This window comes from Crassostrea angulata, chromosome 1 (genome assembly GCF_025612915.1).
Source record: "Crassostrea angulata isolate pt1a10 chromosome 1, ASM2561291v2, whole genome shotgun sequence".
In the NCBI taxonomy this organism is placed as follows: domain Eukaryota; kingdom Metazoa; phylum Mollusca; class Bivalvia; order Ostreida; family Ostreidae; genus Magallana; species Magallana angulata.
The window spans coordinates 4,943,708-4,958,104 of NC_069111.1; the positions used below are offsets into that span (position 1 = coordinate 4,943,708).

General features: G+C 33.4%; 1 protein-coding gene and 1 pseudogene across 1 annotated transcript; both read right to left on the bottom strand.

Annotated features, from left to right (window-relative positions):
- Positions 1-1,420: 1,420 nt before the first annotated feature.
- LOC128171498 (uncharacterized) lies at positions 1,421-2,394 on the bottom strand (annotated as a pseudogene).
- Positions 2,395-6,710: 4,316 nt separating this feature from the next.
- Positions 6,711-11,141, bottom strand: LOC128171513 (uncharacterized). Its single transcript, XM_052837293.1, has 3 exons — positions 10,852-11,141; positions 10,264-10,377; positions 6,711-6,783 (listed from the first exon to the last, which is right to left on the bottom strand). Exons 1-3 carry the CDS (start codon positions 11,012-11,014, stop codon positions 6,740-6,742), a joined length of 321 nt encoding a protein of 106 aa, XP_052693253.1. The 5' UTR covers positions 11,015-11,141; the 3' UTR covers positions 6,711-6,739.
- Between the last annotated feature and the right edge of the window lie 3,256 nt (positions 11,142-14,397).

Sequence of the window (14,397 nt, forward strand, 5' to 3'; positions counted from 1 at the left end):
AAATTGAGAGTTTAACAACAAGTGGCATATTTGGCGATTCTGTGTCTGCAACGAATGCTCTAGTATTCTATATTGAGTCATGTATTGTGTATTCTATATATTAACCTTTGTAACCTTTTATGCCGTGTATGAATGAACGTATTGTGAGTAAGTGATGCCTCATACTAGGTGGGGGGGCTCCGAGACCCAGGACTCGGAGACCCACATCCTGCATCCAGACTCTTTGATTGGCAGTTTTGACGGTTTTGTTACTTTATTTAGGAATAAAATATTAATCTTAATTTTGAATACTAAATGTTCACTCATGATCGTCGTATATGGGCCGAACTAGTCAAAACTGTCCATCATAAGTAAAACCTTATATATACCCATATGAAATGAGATTGTGCAGAATCCTGATTTGGGCTGCTTTAGATTGTTGTAATCTTAACTATACGATCACGCTTAATAAAACCGCTTGAGAAAGAAATACTGGACTTGTCATCCATAAGCTTGAGCTGACCCTCAATAGGATCCTGTAAGACAGAAGGCTTACACTAGCTAGATATTTATTCCAACAATTCAAACAAAAATAAAATTTTGTAAAATAATACGCATATTTTGACCTGTATATCTTGCAAAAAAAAATAATCAAAAGGTTGATATCTCAGGCACAGAAACAATGATTCAATTCCTACCGAACTACAAAACTATGAAATTAATATTTACCGTGAAATACTTATATTGTGGATTAGACGGACGGACTCTTAAACTTTCAATGCAACTGAAGAATTTACTTAAACGGTTGATATAGTGTCCATCGTTCCCATTGATTTCGAAAACAGGCCTAATACCACCAGATCTTTTCATTTAGTAAATGTCTCCAGTTAATAAAAGCACAATATAAGCCACTCTCTTTATTACGTGTTTATCTGTAAATGAACCGCTTGTTTACGCCCACCACAAATTTTACTTCTTGGTATCAAGAAATGAATATTTTCCTAAGTTTTATGATTCTTTTTTAAGATTTATTCCAATTCGATCACAGCTACAGGACACCAAGAAATAGTAAATAAATTTCGGAGTCATCATTTATATCCAAATTTTGAATTAATTACTTTTGTCAATAACTCAGCTTTGCCTGGAATTGTCTCCACTGTTCTCGGTCGATTTCTAAAACAGGTTTTATGTCGTCTAGTCCAACATCCTGTAACATGCCTTTTACTTTAACCCATGACTTTAACTCTACAGGCTTGGACAATTCAAGCAGTTTATCAAAGTGATAGGTTCCAAACACGATAAGAGTCATTCTCTTTATGACGCCATGTTGTAATCTGTCAGCAATCACAAACCCCTCTGGTATTAAGGAAGTTATAACTCTTTACTTTGGTAATGCTTTTTAGGTTTAGGAAGATTTCTAGAGACTAATCTCTGATCAATATTACCTCATTCTTCTATTGAATCAATTCCAGATAACTCATTTTGTTCCGTTTCGACTTTCGTCTCCTTACTAGAAGGGTCACAAGTACAGTTGCACGACTCCAGTATACAAGAAAACATGTCGTTTTGGTTGTTGACATTTATCACCATATGATCAAGACTCATATACACCAACATGAGAACCTTTTTGATGTCATCAGATTGGTGCATATTTTCTAAATACGACTTTAAATAACGTAGAGGTTGATTACAAAATACCGATGGTCCAACTGTTTGGAAATGATTACATCTACAAAACAGAGCACATATTTCTGGGTATCCTAATGAATTGTCATTGCCTTTTATAGCCAGATTTTCGATTTTACTGAAATCTTTATTAGGACAGAAACGTTCAAGCTGTGAAGATAAGATTTGAGTGCGATCTCTTCTTGTTAGACTCTTTGATAGATCCAAAAATGTTGTCCTTTTTTTGTGTTACAAAGGATTTGACAAATTCGAAAACTGCTTCCCGATCTTCATTTTCTTTTAGTATGAGGATAATGAAGACTTTTTTTGAGGAGGGTGTATTTTTGAAAAATATGCGGATTTTCTCTTTGAAGTGTTCCATTTCTTCATGTGATTTTCCTTTTAAGAAAGCTTGGTTACGATGATAGGTTTATAATGTTTTCTTGCGTCAAACCCTAAAAGATCACTGATAATTATCGTTGTTGAATTTGTGACAGCCATGTAAACTTGTTTAGCTGTTGAAGTTTTCCCTGACTCCCAAAGTCCTTCCAAACAAAGTATTTTTCCACCATTACCTAAAAATGTCACTCCTTCGTAATAAGCTGATGTTTTATAGAAAGGTTCCTTCTCTGGTAAGTTAGAAATATATTTATTTTTTAGATTATATATTTTAATGCAAGAAGGTACATGTAAATAAACAGCATAGATATAATTTTTGAGAATTAGCCATACCATCAAGCAAAAGTATTTCTACATCTTATCTCCTGTATTGTCCTAAAAGAAATTAAGGTAAAGTAAGTCATTTTTTAAAATTGGAATATGTTACTATTAGGTCTTTGATAACCCTGGTAAGAATAGCTTAATGCTATGATAAAATTTAGATTTAAAAAAGTTCCGTAATAAACTTTTCCCTGTGAATAAAAAAACAATATACATCTGATTGCGTTTGGGATTTTTATTGTTTTCCCATGACATCAGTTGCATTTAAAATCCATAAATACTAGATCATTGAACATGAACAGAATTCAGTACTCTGCTGACGAAGCTATCACCCACCACTGAATATGTCTTCAGAGTTTTTACAGTTAATAACACATTTTTGAATGAAAGAAAATAAAATTCTTGGCTCATGTAACCAAAATACATTATTTTCGTAAAAATAGGATTTAATATTTAATGGCAGAATTATGCATTTAGTTGATGAAATTATGAAATTTTTCTATTTTTTTTTTTTAAATATAAAATATTAATAAAAATGTATTCAATGTAAAAGTAATAGTGTTGTGTTAATAAATAGAATGTTCATGTACCAATGTTGTATTATTTATCGTGAATCACATGTTTTTTTGGTAAAAACAAAAACAAAAACTTACTTTTTCGGCGAAAACAAAACACGATTATACACATTGAAATGAGTGCTGTTAGAATAAACAAAGAAACAGCAATTCCAATATATATCCATGGCGTCGATGAAGTACTTTCTTTTGAAACCCTAGAGTAAACTATTGACGATTAATCAAAATTAAATTGGCAACAGTTATTTGATCATGAATCCGAACGAATTCGATTAATCAAAAAGCTTTTTATTCAGATTTTACTGTAACCGTTTTAGATAATTGTTGTGCCTTTAATGGTTTTAATTTCATTAACGTCAATTAACGGCATCCACATTGGACTAGCTAGCTGACTGATAGCAGTGGAAACAGTAAGTACAGTTTTATAACACAGAAATATGTATAGGGAAATAAGCAACAATGTACATTCGAAATAGAAACAAGAGGCCCAGGGGCCACATCGCTCACCTGAGCAACAATTGACTTAATTCTTATCAAACTAGAATTACAGTATCAAATTATCTTGACAACTGAGTACAGTAGATCTTGCCAAACAAAATTTGAAAATCTGCCAATTTTTATCCACCTCTTATTTTTTTTGGTAAATACCAAGCCCCTTTTGTTGTTGTACCTGTAAGAATATTTTTCTCTATTCCTATATACCCCCCCCCCCATTTCGTGGCCCCAATATTCTCTAGGGAATCATGGTTTCATCAAACGTAAATCTATCATTAATCTCATAACCTGTGCTTTCACACTAAGTACTGAGTTTTGGACCGAAAACTTTCCCATAATATTTCTAAAGATTTTCTCTATATATTCCTATGTAAAAATTCAAACCGCCATCACGGTCCCGCATTACCACTAGGGACTGTGATTTTGCAAACTTGAATTTATCCTACCCGAGGATGCCTTTACACAAGTTTAAGCTTTTCTGGCCAAATAGTCTTTAAAAAGAAGATTTTGAAAGATTTTCTCTATATATTCCTAAGTAAAAATTCATCCCTCATTGTGGCCTCACCCTACCCCTGGACTATCATTTATACAAACTTGAATCTATATGATCTGTGGATGTTTCAACTCAAATTTGGGTTTTCCTGGCCTAATAGTTTTGAGAAGAAGACTTTTAAAGATTTTCTCTATATATAAAAATTTATCCCCCATTGTGGCCCCACCCTACCCCCAGGGACTATGATTTGGACAAACTTGAATCTACATTATTTGAGGATGCTTTCACTCAAATTTGAGCTTTCCTGGCCTAATAGTTTTTTTAGAGATTTTCTCTATATATATATTCCTATGTAAAACTTGATCCCCCAATCGTGGCCCCACCCTACCCCCGGGGACCATGATTTGAACAAACGTGAATCTACACTTCCTGAGGATGCTTCTATTTTATTTTGAGCTTTTTTGGCCTTATTGTTTTTGAGAAAAAGATTTTTAAAGATTTTCTCTATATATTCCTATGTAAAACTTGATCCCCTTAATTGTGGCCCCACCCTACCCCCGGGGACCATGATTTGAACAAACTTGAATCTACACTACCTGATGATGCCTCCACACAAGTTTAAGCTTTAGCGGCCTAATAGTTTTTTAGAAGAAGATTTTTGAAAAATACCAACAAATTTTCAATAATTCTCAATTATCTCCCCTTTAAAAAAGGCGTGGCCATTCATTTGAACAAACTTGAATTCCCTTCACTAAGTGGTGCTTTGTGCCAAATTTGGTTGAAATCTGCCCAGTGGTTCTTGAGAAGAAGATGAAAATGTGAAAAGTTTACAATGACGACGACGACAACAACGACGACAACGACGACAGACAACGGACAAATTGTGATCAGAAAAGCTCACTTGAGCCTTTGGCTCAGGTGGGCTAAAAACTAGACAATTTATGTGTAAAATATACCAATAATTAAATTTTCAAATGCCAAGTGAAAATTTGTAAGATTTCACGTCTTGATATTGTCAACTTATAATGTTTCATTCCTTATACTTATGCCCAGACGAAAGTCGCTACGAAAAAAACTTTAGGCATGCTGTCTGTTAAGATCATTAACGTTATCTAAATCAGTCGCTGATCAACCAAACGAATTGGCGGAGAGAAAAGGAGGCATTCGAAACATTCGCGAAGTGCCAATTTTAGCCGAATAAGTAGTTGAAGGGATTGGATTGTATGATGGGTTTCACACCTGATCATTAGTGTTAATTAAATTTAAAAAAAAAAACAACATTATTTTCAAACATTTATTATCTTTTAGATAATCATTCGATATCTTATACGAGGGTTGTTCGGAAATTATTGAGACAACTCGAATATTTTCTTGTCAAATTGACGGATTTTGGTGAAAATTGGCATCGACACAGAAGAAACGCCAGCAAATAATAAAACAAAGTAATATTAAAAAAATATTTAATATTTTTTTTACGACGGTAGATAAACAAGTCGGTGGTCGGGGTACCCGGCGCAGCCATGAACTCGGAGATTTAACAACTTAAACATCTACGTTATAAGTGTACGTAGAATTACAGTTAATGATAAAAGAAATCAAATTAAATATGTTCATTTTGCTATTCTTTGCGACTAACTTTTGATTAAGTTTCACTGATGTTCGAGTTGAAATACGGATATGGTACACGTATATTTACCAAACAATAGAAATCTGACAACGACTTTACATTGAATTTTGACGTCAAGGCGGCGCATTGAAAACCGTCAAACTAGTGGAAATCTCCGAAGAAGACCTTTTAAGGCCACGCAATTGTTTTAAAAAACTATACGATGACAAGACAAGGTATAGAGCTTCAGTTCATCATATTTTTTTCACTGATTGTTTAACTAGAATTAGGCCAAAGATTTTAATTATCAAGTACTTTCGACACGCTAACTGTTTTCAACAGTTCTAAAATATATAAAAAATGACTGCAGGAGACATTCACAGTAACTAGAGTTTCGGGTAAAATAACTCGATTTGTTCTTTAAAAAAACCAAGAATGAGAGAAAATCTGAATGATGACATCTTGAAATGAAAACAAAAGATGAGAAATAAAGAATAATTCTTATTTCCGTTCGTTTGTAAGGTGTTTAAAACACATGACCAATAAGAAGCGTTAAAATGACGTTGCGAAAAGTTTGCGGTTGCGCCGGGTCACTGGACGAAGGCACGTTGGCCAGCTTACCAGGAATGATCTATTCATGCCATGGACAAGAAACTTTTCTCATTGATAATCTCTATCCTGATTTACTTTTTGGTGAAATTTCAAGAGGTTATCCTTTTTACTAAAAGAATAAGAGAAAATGTCTCAATAATTTCCGAACAACCCTCGTATATACATGTAGCGCATTGTGTAAAACTTTGATTAGCTTGAGGTTCTAAAAACATTCTGTCTTGGTTTATGAAACGTACAATATATATATATATATATATGTATTGACGTTGTGAGGATATTATTTAAGTTTAAAGTTCATTATTAAACATTCAGAAATTAATGAACAATTATAAATTTTTCGAATTTCTGTAAATTTTGCTTTTTTGGTTATGCAAAGTAAAATATTAATTCTATGCGTAACGTCTTTTGCAGGCTGAAATTTAGGAAAACCTGTCGTTCAGATGAATTAAACAAACAAATTAATATTGTATTTTAGTTACATTATTTTTTTCAGTTTGGTTTTACCCTTTACAAAAATACATTATGGATTTTTGTTCAAGTCACAAAACTGATTATGAAATAACTTTATTTGCATGATAATAAATGAATAAAAACTCACACTTTACCACCAGTAAACGTTTTATTTAAACATACAGGATCTGAAAAGGATAAATGAAATACTCACTACACAAATGCTTGATGAAAAAATGTAGATATTAACTCATCAAAAAATACATTATACGTTAAAGAGGATTGCTCAGCACCATAAGGAAGAACATAAACAAACAGCGTAAAATTGGCTGATCTTTTGTATGAAGTAGGTAAATAATTATTAAATAAAACATGATACAGTCATTCTCAAAACTTAAGATTTGAATAAATTTTCATTTTCAGAATTATAAACATAATACATAAGCTTGTTTATTAGTAAGCAAAGTTCCAGTCAATTTTTTATTTTGGTTTAAAAAGAAAATGCATCGGAAACATTTATATTGTAATAGAGACATCCAGAATCAAAGTACTGAAGTACTGAGGGGAGTTGATTTTATCGATTATCATTTATTTTAAAATCAACTTATCTTGCATGGCAATTAGTTTCTAGTCTGTATTTGAATTACACACTTTTTTATTATATGAATTTTTAGACTTTTCCGACAGGATTTCGAGAAACCCCATATGAATCATGTTGTGTAATATTTAAAGATAGTTTTTCAAACTATGTATTAGTAATCAAAACAATTCTAATAATCGTATGGATCCAAGCACTATTGATATCGAACTCTAGTCTCGTTCAACCAGACGCTCGGCTGTCTCCGTTAATCTCCGACAAGCAAAAGAGCTTGTCGGAAATTTACGGAGACAGCCGAGTGTCTGGTTGAACAAGACTTTATTACACTCTGGCGAAGGAACATATGAGACTACAAAAATATCTAAATTGTTCGTTTTATATAAAATCTAACTATTTTCAAAGTGTTTATAGATAAGTTTCTTTGAAAAACAATTCTTCAGCATACGTTACATCGAATTTTTCTATTATTTTCAAGAACTAAGTCGTCAGCGGTGATGATTTGTGCTTAGGTCTAAACACTGTTTCCCTCTCGGTTTGTCAGAGTAACTGCATAGGAGAGTTGCTTAAAATCAACTCCCAAAAATGGGTTTTCTCCGGATTGAGAAAAACTCAATATTTAAATAATAATAAGCATCTAAGATTTTTATGACTTAGACTTATTTACGAGGAATCCAGGCTTAATAACTATACAAGGTCAGTTATACTTTGGTCCACGCAAGCTTAAATATAGCAGAAAAGACGGTAAATACAAAGTAAACGACCCGCATTACAATTATATGATAATACTTTATAAGAATAATATTTCTATCATACATGAGGTATGTAAACACTATCGAATGTTTTAACTGCATTAAAAAAACTGTTGATCAACATCAGAAATGCTTTCAATAATATGGTAAAGCAAATATAATATTTTAAACTATGATATTTTTCAAATTTTATGAAGATATGACTGTGAATTTCAGGGTTAAGCATTTAGAATAACATTTACTTATCAAGAACAGATGTACAATAAATTTTGTTTAGTACGAACACGGATATATCGAAATCTCGGATACAGGGAAGTTTTTTTGAGTCCCCGATAAAACTTTTAACAACTCTTGCAAAATTTTATTTTACGGTTATAACGAATTCGGATATAGCGAATTAACGGATATAGCAAATTGAGTCCCGTAGAGGTGAATAATTATAACGAAATTTAACACTTTTATAACGAATTTCTTGACAGTTTAAAAAGTCTGCAACTACCATTTAACATAATAGTTTGGATGAATTTATTTTCAGATAAATTCATCAATTTACAATCTGATTACTAAAAATATCACAAGAATGAATTTCCATTTTAAGCCCTATTCAGCAAAAAGTGCAGTCTGGTGAAAGAAAACATGTATATAGTGAATTCGCTATAATTATTATTACAAATTTATTATACGGATATAGGAATTACGGATATAACGAAGAAAATCCTTTAGTCCCTAGGACTTCGTTATAACCGAGTTTTACTGAATAATTATGTAAGAAGTTAATATCAGAACAGTATAAGTTTTAATAGAGAGTTTTTATTATCCATTACCTTAATCCATACAGTGTAACTTTATGTTGCACAAACAAAACATTTATACTGAAAGTATACACGTGAACACCATAAGGATTGCGACTCACAAGAATCCCACCCTTGTAACACCAAAACTCCTGATCTTGGAGCCAGGAATTTCACATTTTTTGAAACTTTCTTGCTCATTATATAATGTGCGCAGTTTATGTCCAGTTGTGAGTTTTGTCCAAGACACTTATATATAAATTGTAGTATTGATATCGACGATATCGTATCGATTTCATTTCAAGATTGCCAAACACAACCCCCACTTATTAAGACATCATTTGCAACAATGTTGTCTTTCATTGGTTTTAATATCAACGATATGTCAACAACTGAAGTTTCTTTAAAGTTCGGGGATCTTCAGTTGCGTCGATATCGTCGATGTCAACATCTGTTGCTGTAGAAACGTTGCACATCTGTTCTGTACATCTATACTTTGTGTAGATATCGACCATAACGTATCGATATCATTTCACTATTGTGATACTCATTAATCATTATTATGTATAAAAGTCATAGTGAGGGGCAAATGTTAGACTAAGCGAATTCAAAACATTTTTTAATAATTATGTTAATTTTAAAGAGTATCAATTTCCAACTGTGTCTGGGTGAATTCAAGACGGGGCGAAACCGTTTGCAAGTGAAGAAGGGTTAAAATTAGGGGCGAAAATTATCATGAATACAATAGATAATTTCAAAGCAATATATATTTGCCTACATCAAATTGGCAAATACAAATAACCGAGAACGATATCGATGTCATCATATTGTGTATCGTCGATACTGATATCATGCAACCTATTTCAAGTTTATTGTTTATGTCGACATCGTCCTTTTGTGTATCACATCGTGTATATCGACATTATATTTGTTAAAACTATACCAATATTATAGTTTATTACCCAAAGTAATGGCCGTGATGGGGTAATGAATTCCCCAATTTATGTTTCCTTTTTCTGTTTGCCACACCAATTTTGATTAAGGTTTTAACACAAGGCACACGACGCAAAACGCACAACGAGGGACAAAAACAGTTATCAATCGGTCACATGAATAACGCTGGTGATCTAAAAATGAATTTTCTTTTTGAGCGAATTTGTCACATTAACCTTCAAACAAGTATTATAATGTGTATCCCCACAGCGCCCTCCTCTCACGTCTATCCGGTTTTACATGCCAGTTTAAATAGAGTGGTATATTGTTAAAAACGCACTGAAGCACAAATTACGTAAAATGCTCGTGACTTAGGATCTTGTGACTCTCATGCCTCTCACATGATTAACAATGTCATATCGATGCAAATTATAAAGTATCAATCAATAAAAGCACCAGCTGGCGGTGAAATAATGTTATCGTTAGCCAAATTTTTTTTAGCTTAAGAGATGTATTTTTATAAATATTCTGTAGATTAAGAAATTTACACCAAACGCCTATTGTTGGTGATGATCAACTAATTATTAAAAATCTTACACTTGTAGACTTCATTAGACAGAAATAATGCGCGTGGACACGATCCAGTGGTGGACACATTACATGGAACTGTGTCGAGGGTGTTGGCCCCAGTGTTGTATTCTGGGCAGTAATCTGTTAAATAAATTTACTGAATCAAGACATACATATGTATACTAGCCGCAATAATGGAGCCCTCTCCGATTTTGTTTATCTGACGTACATGTATTATTATAAGAACATATAGCTTGCCATTAAATATGAAATGGCCACATCAAGTTTATTCTTAGTACTGATTATGACAGAGATAAGTCTTTTTCTCTGTAATCTTGAAGAAAATAGAAAAATAAGCAAGCTTAGATAATATTGATAAACAACCGTGTTTTGAATACATGAGTGCTGTGAGTGACATCTGGTAGACAGCGTTTCACATTCATAATGGACATATTTTTAATAGCGTTTATTTTTAATGAAAGGAAATCAAGATAGGCAGTAATAAAATAGTGTATGGTAATCTACAACATAATATACAATTTTCTTACAGTAAAGTATGGTAAAGTTATTTAATGGCTAAGTATTATTAATATGTCAGTATGTATCAGTTCTTACTTGGTTGGACCCAGACAGGCTGGATACATATTTCACCTGATCTGTTCCTCTCATTCTGGATACAATGATAAACATTGATGGAACTCCGACAGTTAAAGGAATCTCTATCCTCCTCATATACAGTTTTATTAAACGAACATCGTTTCTCTCGGACTTTAAACATGGCTTCTCGCTGCACTGCGCACACATATATGGAGAGTAATCGTTTTAAAAATCCAGACCATCCGAATAGGCAGTCGTGTTGGTGAGTGAGCCGGAGTATGAATGAGTGTGAGTTTGATCATCTATACTACTATATTAAAATAATAGACTCGAATTTTTGGTCTTTAATACCGAGAAATCGGCAGAATACTGTCTTTTGTTTTATATATTTTAAACATTATCATGATTATTGGTACTTGAAGATTACCAATTTGTTTTTATTTTTTCTCAGTTAAGCTTTGCTAATTAATAATCAACGAAAATTCCTCAAAATATCCCGGAAATAACGTTGATTGTTTTGATTTTACGATCTTGCGCTTGCGAAATGCATTCACGCTAACAGGATCTTTAGTTTATGTTTCCACAATATCCCATCTGCATGAATAAACTTAGAAATGATAATACAAATACGGGTAAATTTTCATTGGACTTCTGCTATTCTGTTCATACATATCAATGATGTCTTATGAGAGAAAGTATGAAATAACAACTAAGTACTTACTTTTGTCTTCGTGATGACAAAAAAAAATTGATTACATGCAAAAAAGTTAGTTAGGAGAGTGAAGATAGAATATGTTTTATCGTTAAAATGAATGATGTCCTACGGACCCAGTTTTACAAAGAAAATACGTGTACGTTGGTGAAAAAGTGTTGAATTTTTCCGTTCTGTGGATTAAAATTTTTAGTTGAAAGGTATTTGCAGTCTCAAAAAGGTTTGTTGTGATGAATTTGACAGTTATTTTCAAGGCAACTTCATAAACTCTCTTCAAAAAGGTTTGTTGTGATGAATTTGACAGTTATTTTCAAGGCAACTTCATTAACTCTCTTCAAAATCGTTTTCTGCTACTTTACGGGTAACTGTGGTGAGGGCCTTTCTATGGTGCACTTCGACCTTCGCATTTTAACCTTTAAGTCGGAGATGCTAGAGTGCGAAGTTGCAAAGGCGAAAGTGTGAGAGTGCGACGGAGAAGGAGCGAAGATGCGATGGTGAAAGTGCGAAGGCGAAGGAGCGATACTACTATCGCTAATTCGCCTTCGCAACTTTCGCCTTCGCTTTTTTGATAGCATTCAGAAAGTCTCGGTCGATCATTACATAGAATTTGATGCAGGCACCGTATTCGCCAAGATTTTCCGATTAATCCATGATATTATTGGTACGCATGCGCTAGGCAATTGTGCTTACTATGAATGTTTATAAATATTTTAATGTGTATATGTGACATATATGTTTACCAGTGCTGGTTTATGCCTAATCATTATATACTCCACATAAAATGTAATGTCCGCCATAATGTATAGATATGCACTTCCAGACTCCTGTCACTTACCAGCTATCTGTTTACCGTGGATCAAACACAGTAACATTCTAATTTCATTATGCGACACTCCTTGCTCATGTATGGATCTAGAGGGGTAGAGGGGGTCCGCCCCCCCCCCCTCCGGAAAATTCAATATTAATAACTTCACACTTGCAGTAAAGGGGAAACGTTAGAGAGGGTCCGGATCCCATACCCACGGAAAATTTAATTTCATAAATTATATTTAGTAAAATCTCCAAAATATGTCTCGACCCCCCCCCCCCCTCCCTTAGATAAAGTTATGGATCTGCGCAGGCTGTTGCAAATAAATTTTAAAAAGTTCATCGTCTGCCTCAGATGTCCTTTTATACAGCTATAATTGTCTTTTTCTCGCAGGAAACATATTTGTTCCTAAATTTACCTTGAAATGATTAAATTATTGAGAAGTTGGAGTCATAGGCATACTATTCCCCCCCCCCCCCCCCCCCCGGATTAGGAATTTCATGATGTGTGAAAAAAACTTTTTTGGTAGGTAAGATTTTTTTTGGAAGTATAGGTATAGTACTACCCCCCCCCCCCCCCCCCGGATTAGGAATATCATGAATTAATTTTTAGACGGTGGCTATAAATAGCCACGGTCTATTGCTACGGTCCTGACTGGATGAGTATTTCTCACGGGGACCCTAGCGGATAAGGAACAATAACTCTGTTAGGTATGCAGTGTTACACGCAATGTTTTATCTATGTGTCGATTTCAGTTTGATAACTAATTTTAATCTTATCAGATATTTTAGGCACTATAGCTGCTAATCATTTTGTACATATATTTGAATAATTTATGAAATTTTGTTTTATTTTAAATAAGCCGTTACCCTGTCTGCTTACGCGGTATCGATAATTTATGCACCAACTGCCAGTTGTGACGTTAAACTCTGTATCAGACTGCATAAACTATATCACTGCGATAATTGGCTAAGAGATCTCACAATAATCGCTTCTTGTTTTTTATGATGTAAACAATTGTCAGAAACACACTATTTAAACATGTTTGCCATTTCATATTTTTTCATATATCATATATCAGCAAGTATGCTTCATCGATAAATTCATTCATTTTCAACGCATTAATTTTAGTTGAGGCAGAATATTTATTTTGTTGTAGCCTTATTCTAAAGAATTCACAACAGATACTGACGATGAATATTAGATAAATTACATTTTATTGAACTTCAACCGATCAATGGCACACTTTCTTCTACAAGTGTGCATGTGTTTTTTTTAGCATACAAAAAAATTGAAATTTACGGTACAAATGTGTTTAATTTTGGACTATCTTGTGATTTACCTAATTTTGTAACCCACTCAGTCTGTGGGAACATTAATTTTAATACAGGCACCTCAATATTCTTCAGACAATATTTACTACTGATGTTTACTACTGACGCTTTACTTGCTGCTGACTTTCTCTCAAACACGCTAATCGATCGACCTCGGATTGTAAAATTCACGTGCAAATGAAGTCGCCATTTTATATGTACATGTATACATATAATGTATACATGTATAAACAAACATCATTTTACGATGTTTCAAAGATTTTAGTTCAGATTTTTTGTAAGCAAATAAGGGATTAAAGACATGCTGTAAAACGTCTTATGGATTTCACGGCGTGTCAGCTCGTGTACAAGTATCTCTAATTTGCAGCAAACGCTAGCTTTTTGTGAGAAAAAACAATCGGTTCAACTCATGCAATATTCCATATACATTTATGGTACATTGTGAACGGTAATGTAAGATATAATAATTTTGTTCACTTAACAGCGACTCGCAATCGAAATACACACCGGTTAGAAAGTGTCATCACTCAACGAAATGCTACATCGGCCGTAGCGTATATATCCATGCTAAATTTGCGATAAATAATGAAACATGACTGTAAAAGGTAACTAAAGGTGCTTCATAGATGACTGTAGTATCTGCTGAGCTACAGAACTATAGCTTTCAGGAAATATTGCCGGGATTTGCGGACCCTAGATCTATTGTATAG